A 16,921-nucleotide genomic window follows, 5' to 3' on the forward strand; every position below is an offset into this window, starting at 1 on the left:
GGACCCCCAGGATCATGACCTGAGCTGAAGGCAGAGGTTTGACTGACTGAGCCACCCAGGTGCCCTAGATCTGACTTTTTAAAAGTTTTGTCACTTTTGTTTTTGCTTTTTTTTTTTATTAAAAAAAGATTTTATTAATTTGAGAGACAGTTTGAGTGGGGAGAAAGGGAAGAAGGAGAGGGAAAAGCAGGCTCGGGAAAAGCAGGCTCCTCCTGAACAGGGAGCCTGAGGAGGGACTCATCGCTGGAACCCTGAGATCATGACTTGATCACAACCACGTGAGCCATCCAGGTGCCCCTCAGCATTTCTGTTTTTAAAAGTTAGTGGAGATGCGTTTTATTTATGCCACAGAACATACTCATTCTCCCGAGAAGCAACAGGATATAGTAGAAAAGCATGTGTGGCCCACTGGGACTCAGAGGGGTCGGACAGCCTCCTGGCATGTGCTTTTTCTTTATTGTGCATCCGTGTGAGCTAATTGACTGCAAAAGCAATGCCCTAGGCCTGTGTCTTCATGCTTCCCATGCAGTGCCTGGCCCTGTCCCTCATGGCCACAGAAAAAGTGGCAAAGGGAATGAGAATGCCTCCCGTCCTAACAGCAGCTCTGAGTGTGCCCAAAGGAATTCATTCAGTGGAACATTAGCAGATGATACTTTGCTTTACATCAGGAAGTTCTGTTTGGGGGCAGAGGTGTCTTCGAATGGGTTGATTTTCTTTTAAATGTTTTCACTCTCAGGAGCTCTCACCCAAAGTCTCGCGGAGGCCTGTGTTTAAAGAAACACTGAGCTGACTAGTGATCGATGATGATAATACTGAATTAGAGGAAATAAAATGAAGTTCTCCTTACTCTGTTTTTCTAGCTAATTTGTGGCACTGGGTCAATGAGGCTTGCGGCCGCCTAAGTGTAAATAAGGTAAGTTTAAAAGTCTTAAGTGCCTCCTTCACATCCTTTTACTCCTTCCGATGCTATGGCTGTGAATAATCAAACACTGAGCTCCACTCTGAATGGGATGGTTCCTTGAGGGATGGAACCCTGAATCCCAGGACTGATCTCCACAGAAAAACCCAAAGCCCAAGTGGGTGCCCCTCCTAAATGCTCTTTTCTTCACATTTCCTTCCACTCATCATCTCTGTGTATATACATTATTTATGTTGTTCTAGCGCCAATCTTGATTGCCTAGGATAGCTTCCAAGGAGGAAGGAGCTGCCATTTCCCTCTACTCTAGTTATTTTGGTAACTTTTAATTTCGATCTAATCAAAATTACAGAAAAGCAGTGAGAATAGTACAAAAAACTCCCCACACACCCTAAACTCAGCCCCACCAACTGCTTACACTTTATCACATTGTATTATCACCTGCTCTCTGTGTGTATCTGTGTGTTTTTATTCTCCAACCATTTTAGAGTGAATGTGACAGACGTCACACTCCTATACCCTTAAATACTTTGGTGTGAATTTCTCAAGAACAAGCATATTCTCTTTTTGACCATAGTACATTTATCAAAATTGAGAAATTTAGTAGTGGACTAAGTAGACTTAGTAGACTCTTATCTGCATGCAGTCTTAAAAATTTCCTTGATTATCCCATTATGTCCCCTAGGGCTGTTGTCTTAGGTATAAAGAATAAACATTTTAAACTCAGAGTTCCTCCTGATTCTTCCAATTCCAGTCCCCACACCCCACAGGATTCCTTTGTTTTTTTTCCTTACCTGGATTTGAATCTTCCCTTCTCCAACAGGATAAAGCCTGGTTCCTGTTATTCTCGGTATATTTACTCATTTGCTCACTGCTAGTAGACACAGAAATTAGTTTCAGAATTACCAAACCATACTACAGAAAAAAAAAAAAAAAAAAAACAACCCAAAGCTACAAACTGGAGTTCCTTATTTGTTTGTAGTTTTTTTTTTTTAATTTATATTGAATGTATATGGACAAAATACTGTGTTCTAAAGTTATTGGAGTTAGTTCTTCGCCTTGCTTCAGTGTGAACATGCTATTCGTTTGAAATGCAGTTTGATTCATTTGTTTCCATATTCCATTTTGGGTTCTCCCCTACTCTATAATCTTAAATAACACAAACAAAGTGCCATAATGAGTGTTCCATCTGTACTTGTTATGGTGGAAATAATTATTCTAAACCATTTTCAGCCATGGTTTGCAGAAACATGTTCTAATATCTCTGGGTATTAATACTTCTGCCTTCTGAATTTAAATCAGCAGGAGTCCTCAGGCAACAATTTTAGCAGCACTCACATGGAAGCCTCTAGTCAGCGTGAAATTTGTGACGGGGTCTTACTGCTGACTCTGGAAGAGAAGATGTTTTCTGAAGATATGTGCTGCCCAGACAGTGGTGGTGGCTGTGGGGGCGCGTGTGCAGGCGGCAGCCCCAGTACAGGGGGAGAAGATGCCGGGATGCTCACCTTGGTCAGCCAGGTGGAGGGGGACTCCTGCAGGCAGATTCCCACGGAGGACGAATACGTGGACAGGCCCTCCCAGACCCCAGACTCTTCCCTGTTCCTCACTCAGCCTGGAAGCAAATCCACACCCCCTTTCCCCGAGCCCCTGGAGGTGGGGGAGAATGACAGGTTGAGCCAGTGCTTCACTGGGACAGACAGCCTGGGAGATTCTGAAAGCGGCAACTTCGTGGAGCCGCCATGCAGGACTGATTGGATCCCCATAGCCTCCGAAAAGTACTTGCAAAAAGAAGTGGAGGGTGGCCACTGCCCCCACTGGGCAGCCAGCTGCAGCTCCAGCTCGGCGGATGGCTGTGCAAACTGCGGAAAGCCTCCCGGGGTGGGCCGGGAACCCCTCGTGGCTTCCCCGAAAAGTGGACCTCTGCCCCAGTGCGCCTACGGCATGGGCCTTCCACCCGAGGGTGCAGCAGATGGGGCCGGCCAGCCCCTGGACGGGGCTGATGTCAGGCTTCCCGGCTCCATGAGGGGAGGCCCTGGGTCTGCAAGTGCCTCTGGGGACCAGCCACCTGCATCTGGTAAGTGATTTTCCTGGTCTCTCACCTCCAAGCCAAAAGGCCTGTTCTTTGTGCAGTGTTGGAAAGCAAGTGTCACAGACCATTTTGGGAAGAAGGATGCTAACGTGGGGAAGATTCCACTTGAATCTTTTCTTCTGCTAGGCCTCTTTGCAGGGTGGGTTTTTTTTTTTTAAGATTTTATTTATTTATTCATGAGAGACACACAGAGAGAGGCAGAGACATAGGCAGAGGGAGAAGCAGGCTCCGTGCAGGAAGGCCACTGTGGGACTCGATCCCAGAACCCTGGGATCACACTCTGAGCCAAAGGCAGATGCTCAACCACTGAGCCACCCAGGCGTCCCTGCAGGGTGGGTTTTGATGCTTTTGTGGGTCTTGCCCACTGCCATGAGGTTTTGTCCTCCAGCCCTGGGGCTGTCTCTTCACTTCCACATGCCCACCATGGACCCCCTGCAGGCAATGTCAACAGCCACCTCAGGGCTGGCTGAAGTTGAGGCATACCCTCAGAATTCTGGGCTTTTTGTTTTTCAACCAACCTATGCCTTAGATCTCCCCTGAGGAAGCTCTGTTTTAATCTTTAATTAATTAATTAATATTTATTCAAAGTAGCTTGTTGGTTCTATACTAAATTAATGATGCAGTAAAACCATCCTTTAATGCTTTATATGAGAAGCCTCTTTTACAACCACTGCAGATAATATATTTACAGAACCAGGAGGATCATTTTACAATTTAAAATCATTATAGAGATTTATTGCTGCACCACTGCTTGAGCATGAATAGCCCACCAATTATAATATTATAATTTTTTTCCCCCACAGGGGTAAAGCACCATCTGTTTTATTATGTAGTTACAAGGAACTCTGCCGCTGATGGTGAGGGCTCTGGGTACTGTTTACCACATGGGGGGTCAGGGATCTCTTTGAGAATCTTCTGACAGCTATAGGCACTCTCTCCAGAAATATGAATATATGGATATGCACTATTTAAGGGGCTTCACAGAATCCTTCCACCCTCAAAAGAAAAAAGAAAAAAGCCCATTGATGGACCTCCTTTATCCCGGGATGCATTTTCTTTTTCTTTCCTGACTCTTTATTTAGACAGCGAGTAGTGCTAGCAGCTGGTCTTCGAATTATTTTATAACCCTGGGGTAGCTAGATCCTGCCCTAAACACAGAGACTCTTCTGCCTCATGTTGATGATGGCTCCTGGCTTATTTGGTAGAACAATGCACTTTAATCTGTCTTCCAAGCTTTGTGGTTTTGCTGCAACTACACAAATTCACTGATGTGTAAATTCTCTAACATTAATTCTCAGTCAAATTGAAAGGAGGAGTTACATTTGGGAGATATTTTTCAAAGAACTGATTTGTTTTTCCTTCAGAAGACCTCAACGTTAAGATTTAAGGAATTTCCATAACTAAAAGTTTGGCTCTGCTGTTCCTTTGTATGATTCTATTTCTTTTTTAGTGGTTAATTTTCTTCCTGTTGGCCATAGAGACATACAGAACACTAGCTTTTCAGGCTGTGGGGAGTGGGGAGGGCAAAGCTGAGCATGGCAGTGGCCACATCCTGGTGCCACTGCCAGGGGCAGAACAGTGTTTCAGTTAGTGATGCGAGAAAGGTGATGTTTGCCACTGTGTGAAAATCATCAGCAGCTGTTGGAAGAAAAGAATTGGCCAAACTTAAAGAGATGATGATGATGATGATTTTGCTCAGTGTCATGAAACCAAAAGCTAGGTCTGTGCTCTACTATGAAGAGTTAAAACAGTGCCCTCGTCTGTTTCTCATCATCATTTATTTCTCCAGCACTAAACAGCTAGGCATGGAGGAAAGGGGGGAAAAAAGTGTGTCATCAACTAAATGGTGTTAATTTGCGGAAAGTTTACACTGCTTTCTCTCTGTTCGTCTGGTGCTTAGCCATGCAAAACATCCGTGGAGAGTCTGCCTACGGATGCCAGCACTAGGGCCAAATTCATTCTCGCCTGAGGAGAAGCAGCAGCCAGATTGATTTTTGAGGCTGTGCTGTTCTCTCCATAATTACTTCTATGTGAACAGGCCTTCTGGTTCCTGGTCAAAATAGCACTTTCTCATTATTGCCTTTTTTTTTTTTTTTTAAAAAGATTGTCATTATTTATGTTCTATAAAATGTGTGAAAGAGGATGGAGCTTGGGTGAAAGATCAGAGGGAGTCTAATCCTATTTCATCTTCTGAAAGCCACCATGCTCTCGGGACTTGAAGGAGGTGGGCTTTTTTTAATTGGGTTTTAGATTTTTATTTGTGGGTATTTGAAAAAAAAACACAGACACACAATCAAATCAAGTGGTTTCTGGGAAAATGACATGATTGGGCACTTCCTCAGTAGGGAGTAGTATCTGCTTTGCACTGAGCAGCCCTTTGATGCTTCTTCAAACGGTTCTACAAGTATAACTTTAAAAAATAATACCCAATGGTAAAGCTGTTTTAGCAATGTTATAACTCTTAAAAAACAGGGGGAATTATTAACAAAGACCAATAAGGGAAAAACATATATTTGGTTATATCTCATATAACCATTTCTTAATTTACATCTTAAATTACTATCCTGATGACATAATGGTGGTTACCTTGGTTACAAATCCTTTCATCTAGAGTTTGGAGAATTCTCACTGTGTCTAGAAAATTAGTTCACGTGAAAGAATCACTTCTTGCAACTAATGTGTGTCTGTAGTGGCCGATGACTTGGCTTTTGGCTCTTGAAATCACTTTCTTGGTTTGCCCACTTCTGAGCTGGAAACAGTTGTTTATTTACAGGGTCCGCAGTGGTTATTAATGAACACCAGCTACACATTGGTTTTTCTATCATATCTTTTTGAGGCTCAACTGAGCCACAGAGACTTGGGAAAACCAACAAAACAAGTAGGGATTGAGGTCAGGGAGTGGAAAACTGAAGAAAGCAATAACTTGAGAGAGCAAGGCCTTCAGCAGCGGGGCGTCCCTCCCCCTCAACCCCCCTGCCCCCCCACTTAAGTTTTGGTCAAAGCCAGCCTTTTTTACTACAAACATCCCTCACTTTCCTCCTCTGCTCTGTTGCGTGCTTCTGCTAGTGTGAGCCACCCTGTCCCCACTCTGTCCCCTTCCATAGAGCACCCACTCCTCCGGTCCTTGAAGGCTCTGCTCCAGTGCTCCTTGGGAACCAGGGAGGGCAGTGTGCTGGCTGCACGCTTTCCCTCTTTCTCACTGAGCCGGGCACACGCACACTTTTACCAACAGGCGGCCTCCAGGTAGCCACACCGTTCAGCGGGAATTTCCATGACCTTCGCCACACCTGATCTTTCCAGGCTCTCCCAAGGTGCCTTAGTCACGGCGTGTGAAGCTCATCCACTCAGCCAGTCATGAGTAACTCAAGGAACAGGAGGCCATATCTCCCTGTTTGTTCCCTAAACTCACTCTCGGCCTCCCACGTCTTCCGTCTGCTGTGGGGAGCTGGAGGCCAAGCAGGGGATGGGGGAGACTGGCCTTAGCTGTCCTGGACAGACCTCAGTGGCCTCGGTAGAGGCGGCAAAGGTGAGCTGGTTCATCCAAATGGCAGTGATACACCAACGCCCATTCCTGGGAGCCTGGAGCGCTGGAGGTTGAAGGGCACCCACCTGACCCCATTTCTCCCCATCCTCAGTCTCCCTCTCATGAAATGACTATTTTTGACCACCCATCCTGGAAGGACAGACAAAGGTTTGCCTACCTTAATTTTCTCCCCCTCCCCCCCCCCCTCCCCCCCCCCCCCCAAGCAATGAACAATGTTCTAGTTCTTTCTTCTCTTTCCTGTTGGAATGCCATCCACTAGCTTGTGTTTGTCTCACTTTTAGTCAGGTGCTATAAGGGCAAGTATTAGCTCATTGACCCTGTAAGTTAAAAAATGACATTTTATTATTTGGTTGTGTGGCAATATTCATTGGTACTGAGAGTCAATGCATTCTTTCAAAATATATGAAAAATTTGTTTACTGTACAATTCAGTCCTGCTTGCTTTCTCTCTGTTCTAATGGGGCTCCTTTTGGAAGAGTTTCATTTGTAAGTCATTCTAAGTAACTTTCAAGCATGATTCAGAATGGAACTATTAAATACTGCTTCCCTTCCTCTATCATCATATACTCAGTTTCTTCCAAATGCCTAAAACAGAGCTTGCATTTCCATAAAAAGGAAAATCACATGAGAAGCATATGGGTTAAATATAAAATAAGTTTTTAAAAAATTCCAAAAGAACTCAGTGTAGCCTGGGTAGTTTGAGTGTATTTGTGTATATTTTTAGTTTTGTTCCTTGGGAGAAAATCTACATGACAATTGGGTGGTATTATTTGGCATAGTTCTTGTGATTTAATATTCATATGTTATGCATTTTAAACAACATAATAAGTTTTTGGGAAGAAGAGTGTGTATTACCTTGCTTAAAGATGTCAATTCTCTTAGAGATTGAGTTCTTAAAATGACGCTTGTTTCCTCTGCCCAAGAAAGAGAGATTCCATGGAACCGCCATGTCAAGCATGGACTTAGCAAAGTGTAGACATCTTTCTGATTATGAAGGGACACTTCATTTGTCCATTGTTTCTGTTGACTTCAATGCTATTTTTAACCTTCTCAAGTTACCTGAAAAATTTGCTATTTATGTCACATTAAATATTAATGTTACCCCCAAAACACATTTCAAATGTTACAAATTCTTCAAAATTTCTAATTTAATAAAATTCATCATGCATTCTGGCTCTCAAATCCCACTTTTTGGTAGCTTCAAATACAATTCCCAGTCACCTTGTGTTGAATGATGAGGAGACCATTTTGACATCCTGATTATCTGATTGTGAAGTCTGTAGCTTAAACCACTGCACTGCTGCCATCAAATTGGTGATTGATCACCAATCAAATTATTGATTTCATTTGTTTACTGTATGTTGGAGACTCTCCAGTGAACCATAGAATAAGGGGTCTGGGATAGTTGACTTCTCTGACTGAGCGAGGGGGCAGTGGCCAGGCCAGGTCCAGAAAGTTCTATGGGCAGGGACAGTAGGGTTGGTGCAGCAGGTGATGGCTACCTTGGCCTGTGAGTCCCCTCCTTTCTGCGAGTTGTCTCCAAAATATGCTATTTTCACTATCCCTGATTCTTTTGTGAGGAAAGCTCTTTCCTTCATATACTTCCAACTCCATCTATTTTCTCAAGAGAAAATAAAGTTAAAGTCAATGCCAGGAGGAGCCCAGTAGGGGAAGGCTATCAGAAAGACAGCCAAGAAAAGTAAGGAAGAAGGAAGTGATAGACTCTTGCTTTGCTTGTATTCCTGGAGGCCAAATGGACTATAAAAGTCTGAGGCCTTTGTAAGGCATCTTGGATGAGCCTCATGTACACCATCCTTCCCTTTTCATATTTCCCCTTACCAGCTACCAACGAGGTCTGGGTCCCCCCTAACAGCAGAACAACCCAGGGCTTCCTTGGCACTCAGTGGAAAGACTTACCCCTTTGGGGAAGGTACCAACTATAGAAGCCATGGCAACCATGCTGAAAGGGAGGCCTCCTCAGCACCCACATAATCATGCAGCTTGCTGACATGGGGACCCATTGACTTGCCCTCTTTGGCATGCTTGCATAACCCTATAAAACCTTTCTGTCCTAAAAAGTAAAAAGCAAATTTTAAGGAATTCTTTGCTATGGAGAAGGACCATTCAGGACTGAGGTATATTATAGGATAAGAATATTACCAGCTCATTCTAAACCTTGATCTACTCCATTGCTATGGGCAAGTCATAGCTTGAGAAACAAGACCACAAGGCGTTTAGTGCAGAGCTGTATAGATGAGTGTTCAAACCAGTGACAGTCATAATGATGAATTATTTTGGCAAACAAGAGTTGATTAGACTTTTGAAGGAAAGTGCCCTCTCAGTCTTCAAGATGTGTTGAGATCCTCCAACAAGACACAGATGGAAAAATAACATTACTGCCTGGCACATTCCACCCATCTCTTTCCCTGTGAGTTCCACACACACCAATAATACCTCCTGGGAGTAGTAATGCCTTTAGTGCACTGTGACTCATTCTCTGTGATTTCCTGAACATTTTCAAATCCATCATCTCATTTGACCCTTACGCCATCCTGTGGGTGTTCATTCATTCATTTATTCTTTCATGTAACAGGTATTGTGTGCTGCTCTGTGAGGCTGCACACTGCCAGGCTAGCAGGGCTTGAAACTTGATTTTCATTTGACAAACAAGCAGACTGAAATCTGGAAAGGTGTAGGTGGCTTATCCCAAATCCCACAGCTAGGGAGGGCCGAGCAGGACCAGACCAGAGCTTCCAGACCCCTGCTCATTCCTCTGTCCCTCCCCACTTCTTATCCTCCTGTACTCATCCCTTTAGTTGAGGTTTTAGTGGCTGCTGGAGTACAGGAGGATAAGAAGTGGGGAGGGACAGAGGAGTGAGCAGGGGTCTGGAAGCTCTGGTTGAGCACCTTCTGCTCTTTGGAGACCACACCACCAGGATGACATTGACATTATTTGATGACTGGCAGGTGAATCTGCATTAGGACAAGTCATGAAAAAAGAAGGCTGTTTGACAGTTTCCATCCTTGTGGCAGTGTCAGGAGAAGGGGGAGAAAGAAGCAAGACTGGAATGGTCAGATGCAAAGTAGCTTCGAGCTGGTGTTTGCAATGCAGCCAGCCCGGCATGAAGGAAGCACTCAATAAACTCTGGATTTGGGGTGGTGTTTCTATTAGAATTGTTACTACAATGGGTGCTCTCTTACCCTGTGTACTCCTTTTTTTTTTTAACTGTGTACTCCTAACCATAGATTAGTATACATTCTTTCCTCCCTCTGTAGAGTAAGCTGATGGAAGCCCTTAGTACACTGATTACTCACAACTAATGGGTCCCTCTAGAATACCCAGGCCCTTCTGCTCCCACTTGGTGAATGGCTGCGCTTCCTAAATCTGTGGGTGCTGCGAATGTGAGCTGGTCCTATTAAAACTGGTAAGCTGGTAAAAAGAAGTATGTTTGATAAGCATGAGAACTGTTTCTGTGAACACCGTTCAGTGTTTTGGGACTATTTAAAGAATGCGCTGCTCAGCTCTTTTTGCTGTTGAAGCTGAGGTGGGTGAGACAAGTATGAACGTTCAGGGAAGACAACTCTAGAAGGATTCTGCACTTAAACTGCTTGGTAGGTGGCTTGGTTCTCATGCCACTTAAAAGACACCAGAACTCGAGACTGGAGGCAAAGCATTAAAGGTATCATTGATTTCTCAAAGGGATAAGCCTCAGTGCTACATCAGAGAGTTCGTGTAGAACATTTCACAGCAAATGACAGGTGGCTTGAACATCAGGGAAACGTATCATAGGGTCCGTGTTTTGGTGGCACTAGTAGAGAGCCTCTGTAACTCAGCGTCTTGCCAAACACTGAGTTCTTTATCAGTGCAGAAAATCAGATTCACAAACACTTCTGCAATATTGAAAGTATCCAACTTATAAGAGGTTGCCTCCAAAAAGAGTGACACTATATTAAAGCATCAGTGTGGGGCAAGAACCCAGAGCAATACTTCTAAGAGCTGCCTGCCACTCAGGACCTGCTCCATCATTTCCAGAGCACAGTGAAAAATGAAAACTTGCACAAATTAATCATAAATCCAAGATGATGACAGCAGAGCATTAAATCAAGCCTGGCCTTCTGAGGGCAGGGTGCCGTTAACTGCACAGGCCACGTGCCCATGAAGCTCTGCTGCCACTGTCTGTCATTGGCAGATCAGTAGAGCTTTTTAAGGAAGTTCAGTCTGTACTAGTTTACTACCCTCATAAAAGGTCAGCATAGACGGAATGGGCTTGGACTTGGTCGAAGGTGGTTTTTGTCATTAATTGTGCCTTGAGTAAAAAAAAAAAAGCACATGTAAAGAATAAAATTGTGTTAGAATCTTACACTCTAGATAACTTTTCTTTACATCCCTATTGTCAGGAATTTATTTATTTTTAAATTTTTTATTTATTCGAGAGAGAGAGAGGCAGAGACACAGGCACAGGGAATAGCAGGCTCCATGCAGGGAGCCTGATGTGGGACTCCATCCCTGGTCTCCAGGATCATGCCCTGGGCTGAAGGCGGCACTAAACTGCTGAGCCACCCGGGCTGCCCTTGTCAGGAATTTAAAGGCTTTGTTCTGGTCTATCCCCCCATTCTGTTGCCACCTCCCCGCAAAGAATAATATTCTTGATCCAGCCTATGAGTGAAAGGACTCTGAAATGTTTAAATATAGGCGAAAGGATTTGAGTTCCATTTTAGAAAAGAGAATACAGATCCTATAGAATATATCAAAGATATTGTTTGCTATGAAGTAATTGACATGGGATGAAATACTAAACAAGATCTTGATGTGCAAGATAATAAAAGAAGGGGGGGCGGCTATTACTTGAGCCCAGACAAATTGAAGATTCTGACCAGGAAGAAGGGAAACAACATTGGATTCATGATGATGATTTATTGGGAAATGAAATTTAAAATGAAGGAGAAATAGTATGTATCATGACCTATGTAGATAAATCTCTACATATCTTCTATGAAGAGGATGAAGAAGATGGGAGATAAATTCAAAGGCATAAGTCAATCACCCAGTGGCTCTGTGTAGCTCTACATTCTACTGAAAAACAACAAAACCAGCAATCAGTGATGTTGTAATTAAGACTAGAAGAACTATACTGAGAAAATCATAATTAAAAAAATATATTTTATGTATTTATTCATGAGAGACTCACAGAGAGAGACAGAGACATAGAGAAGCAGGCTCCCTGCAGGGAGTCCGATGTGGGACTCGATCCTCAGACTCCAGGATCACGCCCTGAGCCAGACAGCCGCTCAACCGCTGAGCCAGCTAGGCTTCCCAAGGAAATACTTTTTTTTTTAATTTTTTTATCTACGATAGTCACACACACACAGAGAGAGAGAGACAGAGACACAGGCAGAGGGAGAAGCAGGGTCCATGCACCGGGAGCCCGACGTGGGATTCAATCCCGGGTCTCCAGGATCGCGCCCTGGGCCAAAGGCAGGGCGCCAAACCGCTGCGCCACCCAGGGATCCCAGGAAATCATACTTTTAAACAGCTTTTGAATTGCTGCCTTTTTTTTTTTTTTTAGGATTTTATTTATTTATTCATGAGAGACATGGAGAGAGAGAGGCTGAGACACAGGCAGAGGGAGAAGCAGGCTCCAAGTAGGGAGCCCAATGCAGGATCCCAGGACCCCGGGATCATGCCCCAGGCTAAGGCAGGTGCTAAGCCGCTGAGCCACCTGGTGTCCCTGAATTGCTGCTTTTATTAAACAAACATGGTATATTTAAATTAGACTAGAATGTTGATGGTTTACTCATACTGTTGTTAATTGACATCTGTTAACTAGCTAGTGATCTCTCCACCGGGAGGACTTCCGTGTCCTCGCTCATCCTGCTGCCGCCACAGGAGAAGCGCTGCTATCAGCTCTGGGTCAGTAGTTGCTGAGCTACTTGGAGAAGTCATTTGCAAGTCCATATCTTAAACGTCTTTTTAAACCTAAGATATATAACTTAACATTCACACTGGTTATTTTTAGTAAAGGGCCATATGTGTTGGCTGATGGTAGTGTTTTTTTTTTTTTTCACATTAACCTCATGATCTTAATTTCCACTTTCTATGGCTTTAGTGTGGAATGAGAAACTGTAGACATTTTCAAAGCAAATTGAGTGCAAGATCCTTCTGCACTTTTCATGTGTTTTCTTTCTTTTTTCCAACAATTTTCTTGCCCATACCGGTTGCACAGTACCAGTTCAGCAATTTGTTGATAGTCTTTTGAGTTGAGTGACTCACTTTTATTGGGGTCCTTGCAAAGCAGTCAAGAGTTTTTACAGTAACCTTTCCCCCTTTTTAATCACACTTACATTTCACCACTTTACAAAATAGTTAATTAGATATCCTAAAGAGTGCAACTGGTAAAAACAGAACTGAGAGTCAACTTGCTAACTGGTGAGAGAGAGCAGAAAGACATAGACATACAAGAAAGTAGATCCCTAGCGTAGAGTACATGGTACGTTAGGAACATCTCTTGTATATTTCAGAGGAAATGGAGGACATGGAGCCATCCGGCTAACTGGTGAACGGAAACCCTGGCTGGCCTCTTCCATGTTGTTTGGGGGTCATTAGGCAAATAAATCCCACCACCCCCTATCTGAAATACAACCCATACAACTGCCTAGGAGAGAAATAGCATGAGTCATAAGTCTTTTCAATTTGTCGCTCACATTTTTTTTTTCTGTCGCTCACATTTGATAGCTCTGTTTTCATTTGAAATCCTTACAGTTTCATGGGTCACTGGACGTCCATCTCAGCTTTTCTGAAGATACCTTGTGGGTGGAGGGAAGGCTCCCAAAGGGATTTACTGTAGGCTTTTGGCATTTTAGTCAGACCATCCAAAACATCCCTTCCAAATTTGGGGGAAATCTCTTATTGTGTAGTGGTGATAGTTAATTTGTATAAATTTTACAAAGCTGGGTCCAAGTAGATGAGAAAAAAAAATGAGGAAGTTAACAGTGAGGAGTCATTTTGATATTCACCTCTTCTCCTCAGAATGAAAGATTCTGTTTTGATACTGAGTGGTGGGACATTTCTGCCTGCTTGGTTTATGGCACTTATTTTCACCTAGGACATTTCTAGACTATCATCAGCCTTTAAAATAGAAGAGTAGTAAGAGTAGCAAGTTTCCTAACATTTGTTGAACTTTCTATTGGTTTCCAAATGGCCCATCAATTAGAGACCAATCAGATCTAGTGACTCACAAAGAAGTGATGGTTGGAACCCCCTAGGAACAAAACACCCCCAAGGGTTCAGAAGGAAAGAGTGATTTGGGGAATTTCTTTTTTTTTTTCTTTTTTCTTTTTCCATTTTAATCCCTTTTGTTCCAGGAGTTAAGAAGAAAGTGTTAAGGAAATGATTTAACCTCTGCTAAATAACTGAGCCTGGGCGGTCCCATGGTCCTCCAGGGCTGACTGTTAGGGACCCCCGTGGAAGGCACAACGATGTGACAATGTGGTCAGAGAGGAGGCTGGGCTGGTGGGCTCCGGGGTCCCATCAGGCTGAGACCTTCCTCCAGCCCGGGTTCCCTTACTGATGCCTTCGACCACAGCCAGCCTGTGGCTCTCCCGCGCGCACACCCTTCTGCAGGTGACACCTGCACCTGTCCTCATCCTCAGCCACCCCGTGTGCTCTCCTGCCAGAGCCCCGTGTGGCAAAGGGCGAGACTGGAGCACGGTCGCGGTCTTGCCTCTCCTCGGTCGCCTCCTCTCCCTGCCTCCTTCCTCGGTCCCTCCGCCTGGTGCGTTGACACCGAAGGAGCCGCTGGGAGTGTCCGACGCTCTTAGAGACGGGGGAGGGGAGGGAGGGGAGGGAGGGGAGGGGAGGGCCCGGCCCCGGCCTGGACGGGGGGGGGGAGGGGAGGGGAGGGAGGGGAGGGGGGGGAGGGGAGGGCCCGGCCCCGGCCTGGACGGGGGGGGGGGGGGAGGGGAGGGAGGGGAGGGGAGGGGGGGAGGGGAGGGCCCGGCCCCGGCCTGGACGGGGGGGGGGGAGGGGAGGGGAGGGAGGGGAGGGGAGGGGGGGGAGGGGAGGGCCCGGCCCCGGCCTGGACGGGGGGGGGGGGGGAGGGGAGGGGAGGGAGGGGAGGGGAGGGCCCGGCCCCGGCCTGGACGGGGGAGGGGAGGGGAGGGGAGGGGAGGGGAGGGGGGAGGGGAGGGCCGGCCTGTTTCCTGGGGAAACTTCCCGCTCACGAGGCCAAGCCCCCGCCCAGGACCGACGACTCACCCTCTGCGTGTTCTCTCTTCCCCTTGTAGGAAATGTGACTGGAAACAGTAACTCCACGTTTATTTCCAGCGGGCAGGTGATGAACTTCAAGGGCGACATCATCGTGGTCTACGTCAGCCAGAACTCCCAGGAGGGCGCGGCGGGGCCGGGCGGCGGCGCGGGGGAGCCGGTGGGCCGCCCGGTGCAGGAGGAGAGCCCGCCGCGCTGCGACTCGTTCGCCGGCCTCGGGCCGCGCTTCCCGGACCCGTGCGCCGGCCTGGACGCGCGCCCCGGCGGGGGGCTGCAGCAGCAGCGCGGCGGCCCCGGGCCCGCCCAGGCCTCGCGGCCGGTGCAGGAGCAGGGCCAGGCGCAGGCCCAGGAGCAGGCCCAGGAGCAGGCCCAGGCCCAGGCCCAGCCCGGCGCGCCGCGCTGAGCGCCCGGGACCCGCAGCGGCTCTCGGCTCTCGGCGGCCGCCACCCGGGGACCGCGCCTGCGCCGGGAGGTGGGGGCAAGGGGGAGCCCTCGCACCTGCGCGGGGAGGTGGGGGCAAGGGGGAGCCCTCGCACCTGCGCGGGGAGGTGGGGGCAAGGGGGAGCCCTCGCACCTGCGCGGGGAGGTGGGGGCAAGGGGGAGCCCTCGCACCTGCGCGGGGAGGTGGGGGCAAGGGGGAGCCCTCGCACCTGCGCGGGGAGGTGGGGGCAAGGGGGAGCCCTCGCACCTGCGCGGGGAGGTGGGGGCAAGGGGGAGCCCTCGCACCTGCGCCGGGGCAGGGCCGGGGACAGCCAGGTGTGTGTGGGGGGGAATAGGAGAGCCCTCGCACCTGCACCTGGGCGGGGCCGGGGACAGCCAGGTGTGTGGGGGGATAGGAGAGCCCTCGCACCTGCACCTGGGCGGGGCCACGGACAGCCAGGTGTGTGAGGGGGATAGGAGAGCCCTCGCACCTGCACCTGGGCGGGCCAGGGACAGCGCGCACCTGCGCCTGGGCGGGGCCTGAGACAGCCAGGAGTTGGGGGCTATAGCAGAGCCCTCGCACCTGCACCTGGACGGGACGCGCACCTGCGCCTGGGCAGGGCCTGGGACAGCCAGGAGTTGGGGGGGGGGTAGCAGAGCCCTCCCACCTGCGCCTGGGCGGGGCCGGGGCGGCCGGGAGTTGGGGGGGATGGGGGAGCCCTCGCACCTGCGCCGGGGCGGGGCCCGGATCTGCGCCCGGACGGCCCTCCCATCCGGTACATCCACGTCAGATGACCTGACATTCTGCGCCCACCTTGCTCTTTGTAGAATCGGGCACTTTTTAAAAGCCTGCATTTGTTATGACCATTCACGGACACCCACAGTCACGTATCAGCTGAGGACACAGGTACACGTCACTCCACTTTTTACCTCCTTTTAGGGTTTTACTCCGTCCCCTCCCATTCACCATCGTTTCATCAGTAGTTTGTCTATGGCATCTGTTTTAATGATTGTTCTGTTCTCTTTGGGTTGGTTCTTTTATTTGTATTTCATTTCCATAACACTTTTGTTAATATTCTCCCCCCTTTTGTTTTTACTATGTAAGGATTTTCTTGAAAATTCCCCTAAGGATGCTGGCCTTCTTTACGGAATTTCTTTGGCACCCCTTCTTGCAAGCAGGTTGCCTGCGTTTTGGTGATGGCTTTTTTGGGGGGGCAGGGAAGTCTGTACTAAGCACTTTCGGTGAAAAGGCCAGGCCTGTGAAGCCTGGAGGGAGACTCAGGGAGCAAATGGAGGGACTTTTCTTTTTTGAAAAAATTTTCTATGTTCTCCTTTTTGGTTGCAGCTTGGCATTCCTATTTTTGATATCTCTCTCAAAAATACGTGGAAAATGAAAGGACACGGGATAGCCTGAGTACAGGGTGACAAGCTGCTAGGGAAGTTCAAGAAAGAAGGGATGGGAGAACCTGGGTGGCTCAGTCCATTAAGCATCCCACTCTCGCTTCCTTCTCAGGTCATGATCTCAGGGGCTCAGTCTGCTTGAGATTCTCTGTCGCCCTCTGCACCCCCCATAAATAAATAATTTTTTTTAAGAAGGGATAAAGCTGAAAAGCTTAATTTACCTTTTCTTTTTCTAGATAATGGCATGAGTGTGTTCAGGCAATAGGCCCTATTTTCTTCCTAAATAATT

At 47.3% G+C, this 16,921-nt stretch overlaps 1 protein-coding gene and 1 long non-coding RNA gene across 12 annotated transcripts in view; one reads left to right on the forward strand and one right to left on the reverse strand.

Moving 5' to 3' along the window:
* Window positions 1–15,350, forward strand: part of TNFRSF11A (TNF receptor superfamily member 11a) — a 52,084-nt gene extending 36,734 nt beyond the window's left edge. For 7 of the 11 annotated variants that reach the window (XM_041739629.1, XM_041739632.1, XM_041739633.1 and 4 more), the window contains exons 8-10: window positions 861–913; window positions 2,219–2,990; window positions 14,832–15,349. In XM_041739629.1, coding sequence (XP_041595563.1) covers window positions 861–913; window positions 2,219–2,990; window positions 14,832–15,214 — 1,208 coding nt within the window. In that variant the 3' untranslated portion in view covers window positions 15,215–15,349. Of the gene's footprint in view, window positions 1–860; window positions 914–2,218; window positions 2,991–6,237; window positions 9,410–14,831 lie in introns of those variants that run through there. The other 4 variants (XM_041739635.1, XM_041739636.1, XM_041739637.1 and 1 more) reach the window with 3 other exon arrangements.
* LOC121481947 lies at window positions 202–14,904 on the reverse strand. The gene is made up of 3 exons (XR_005985457.1): window positions 14,803–14,904; window positions 1,711–1,787; window positions 202–764 (listed from the first exon to the last, which is right to left on the reverse strand). It is a non-coding gene; the product is annotated as an uncharacterized LOC121481947 (long non-coding RNA).
* Window positions 15,351–16,921: the final 1,571 nt, after the last annotated feature.

This window comes from Vulpes lagopus, chromosome 24, assembly GCF_018345385.1.
Source record: "Vulpes lagopus strain Blue_001 chromosome 24, ASM1834538v1, whole genome shotgun sequence".
In the NCBI taxonomy this organism is placed as follows: Eukaryota; Metazoa; Chordata; class Mammalia; order Carnivora; family Canidae; genus Vulpes; species Vulpes lagopus.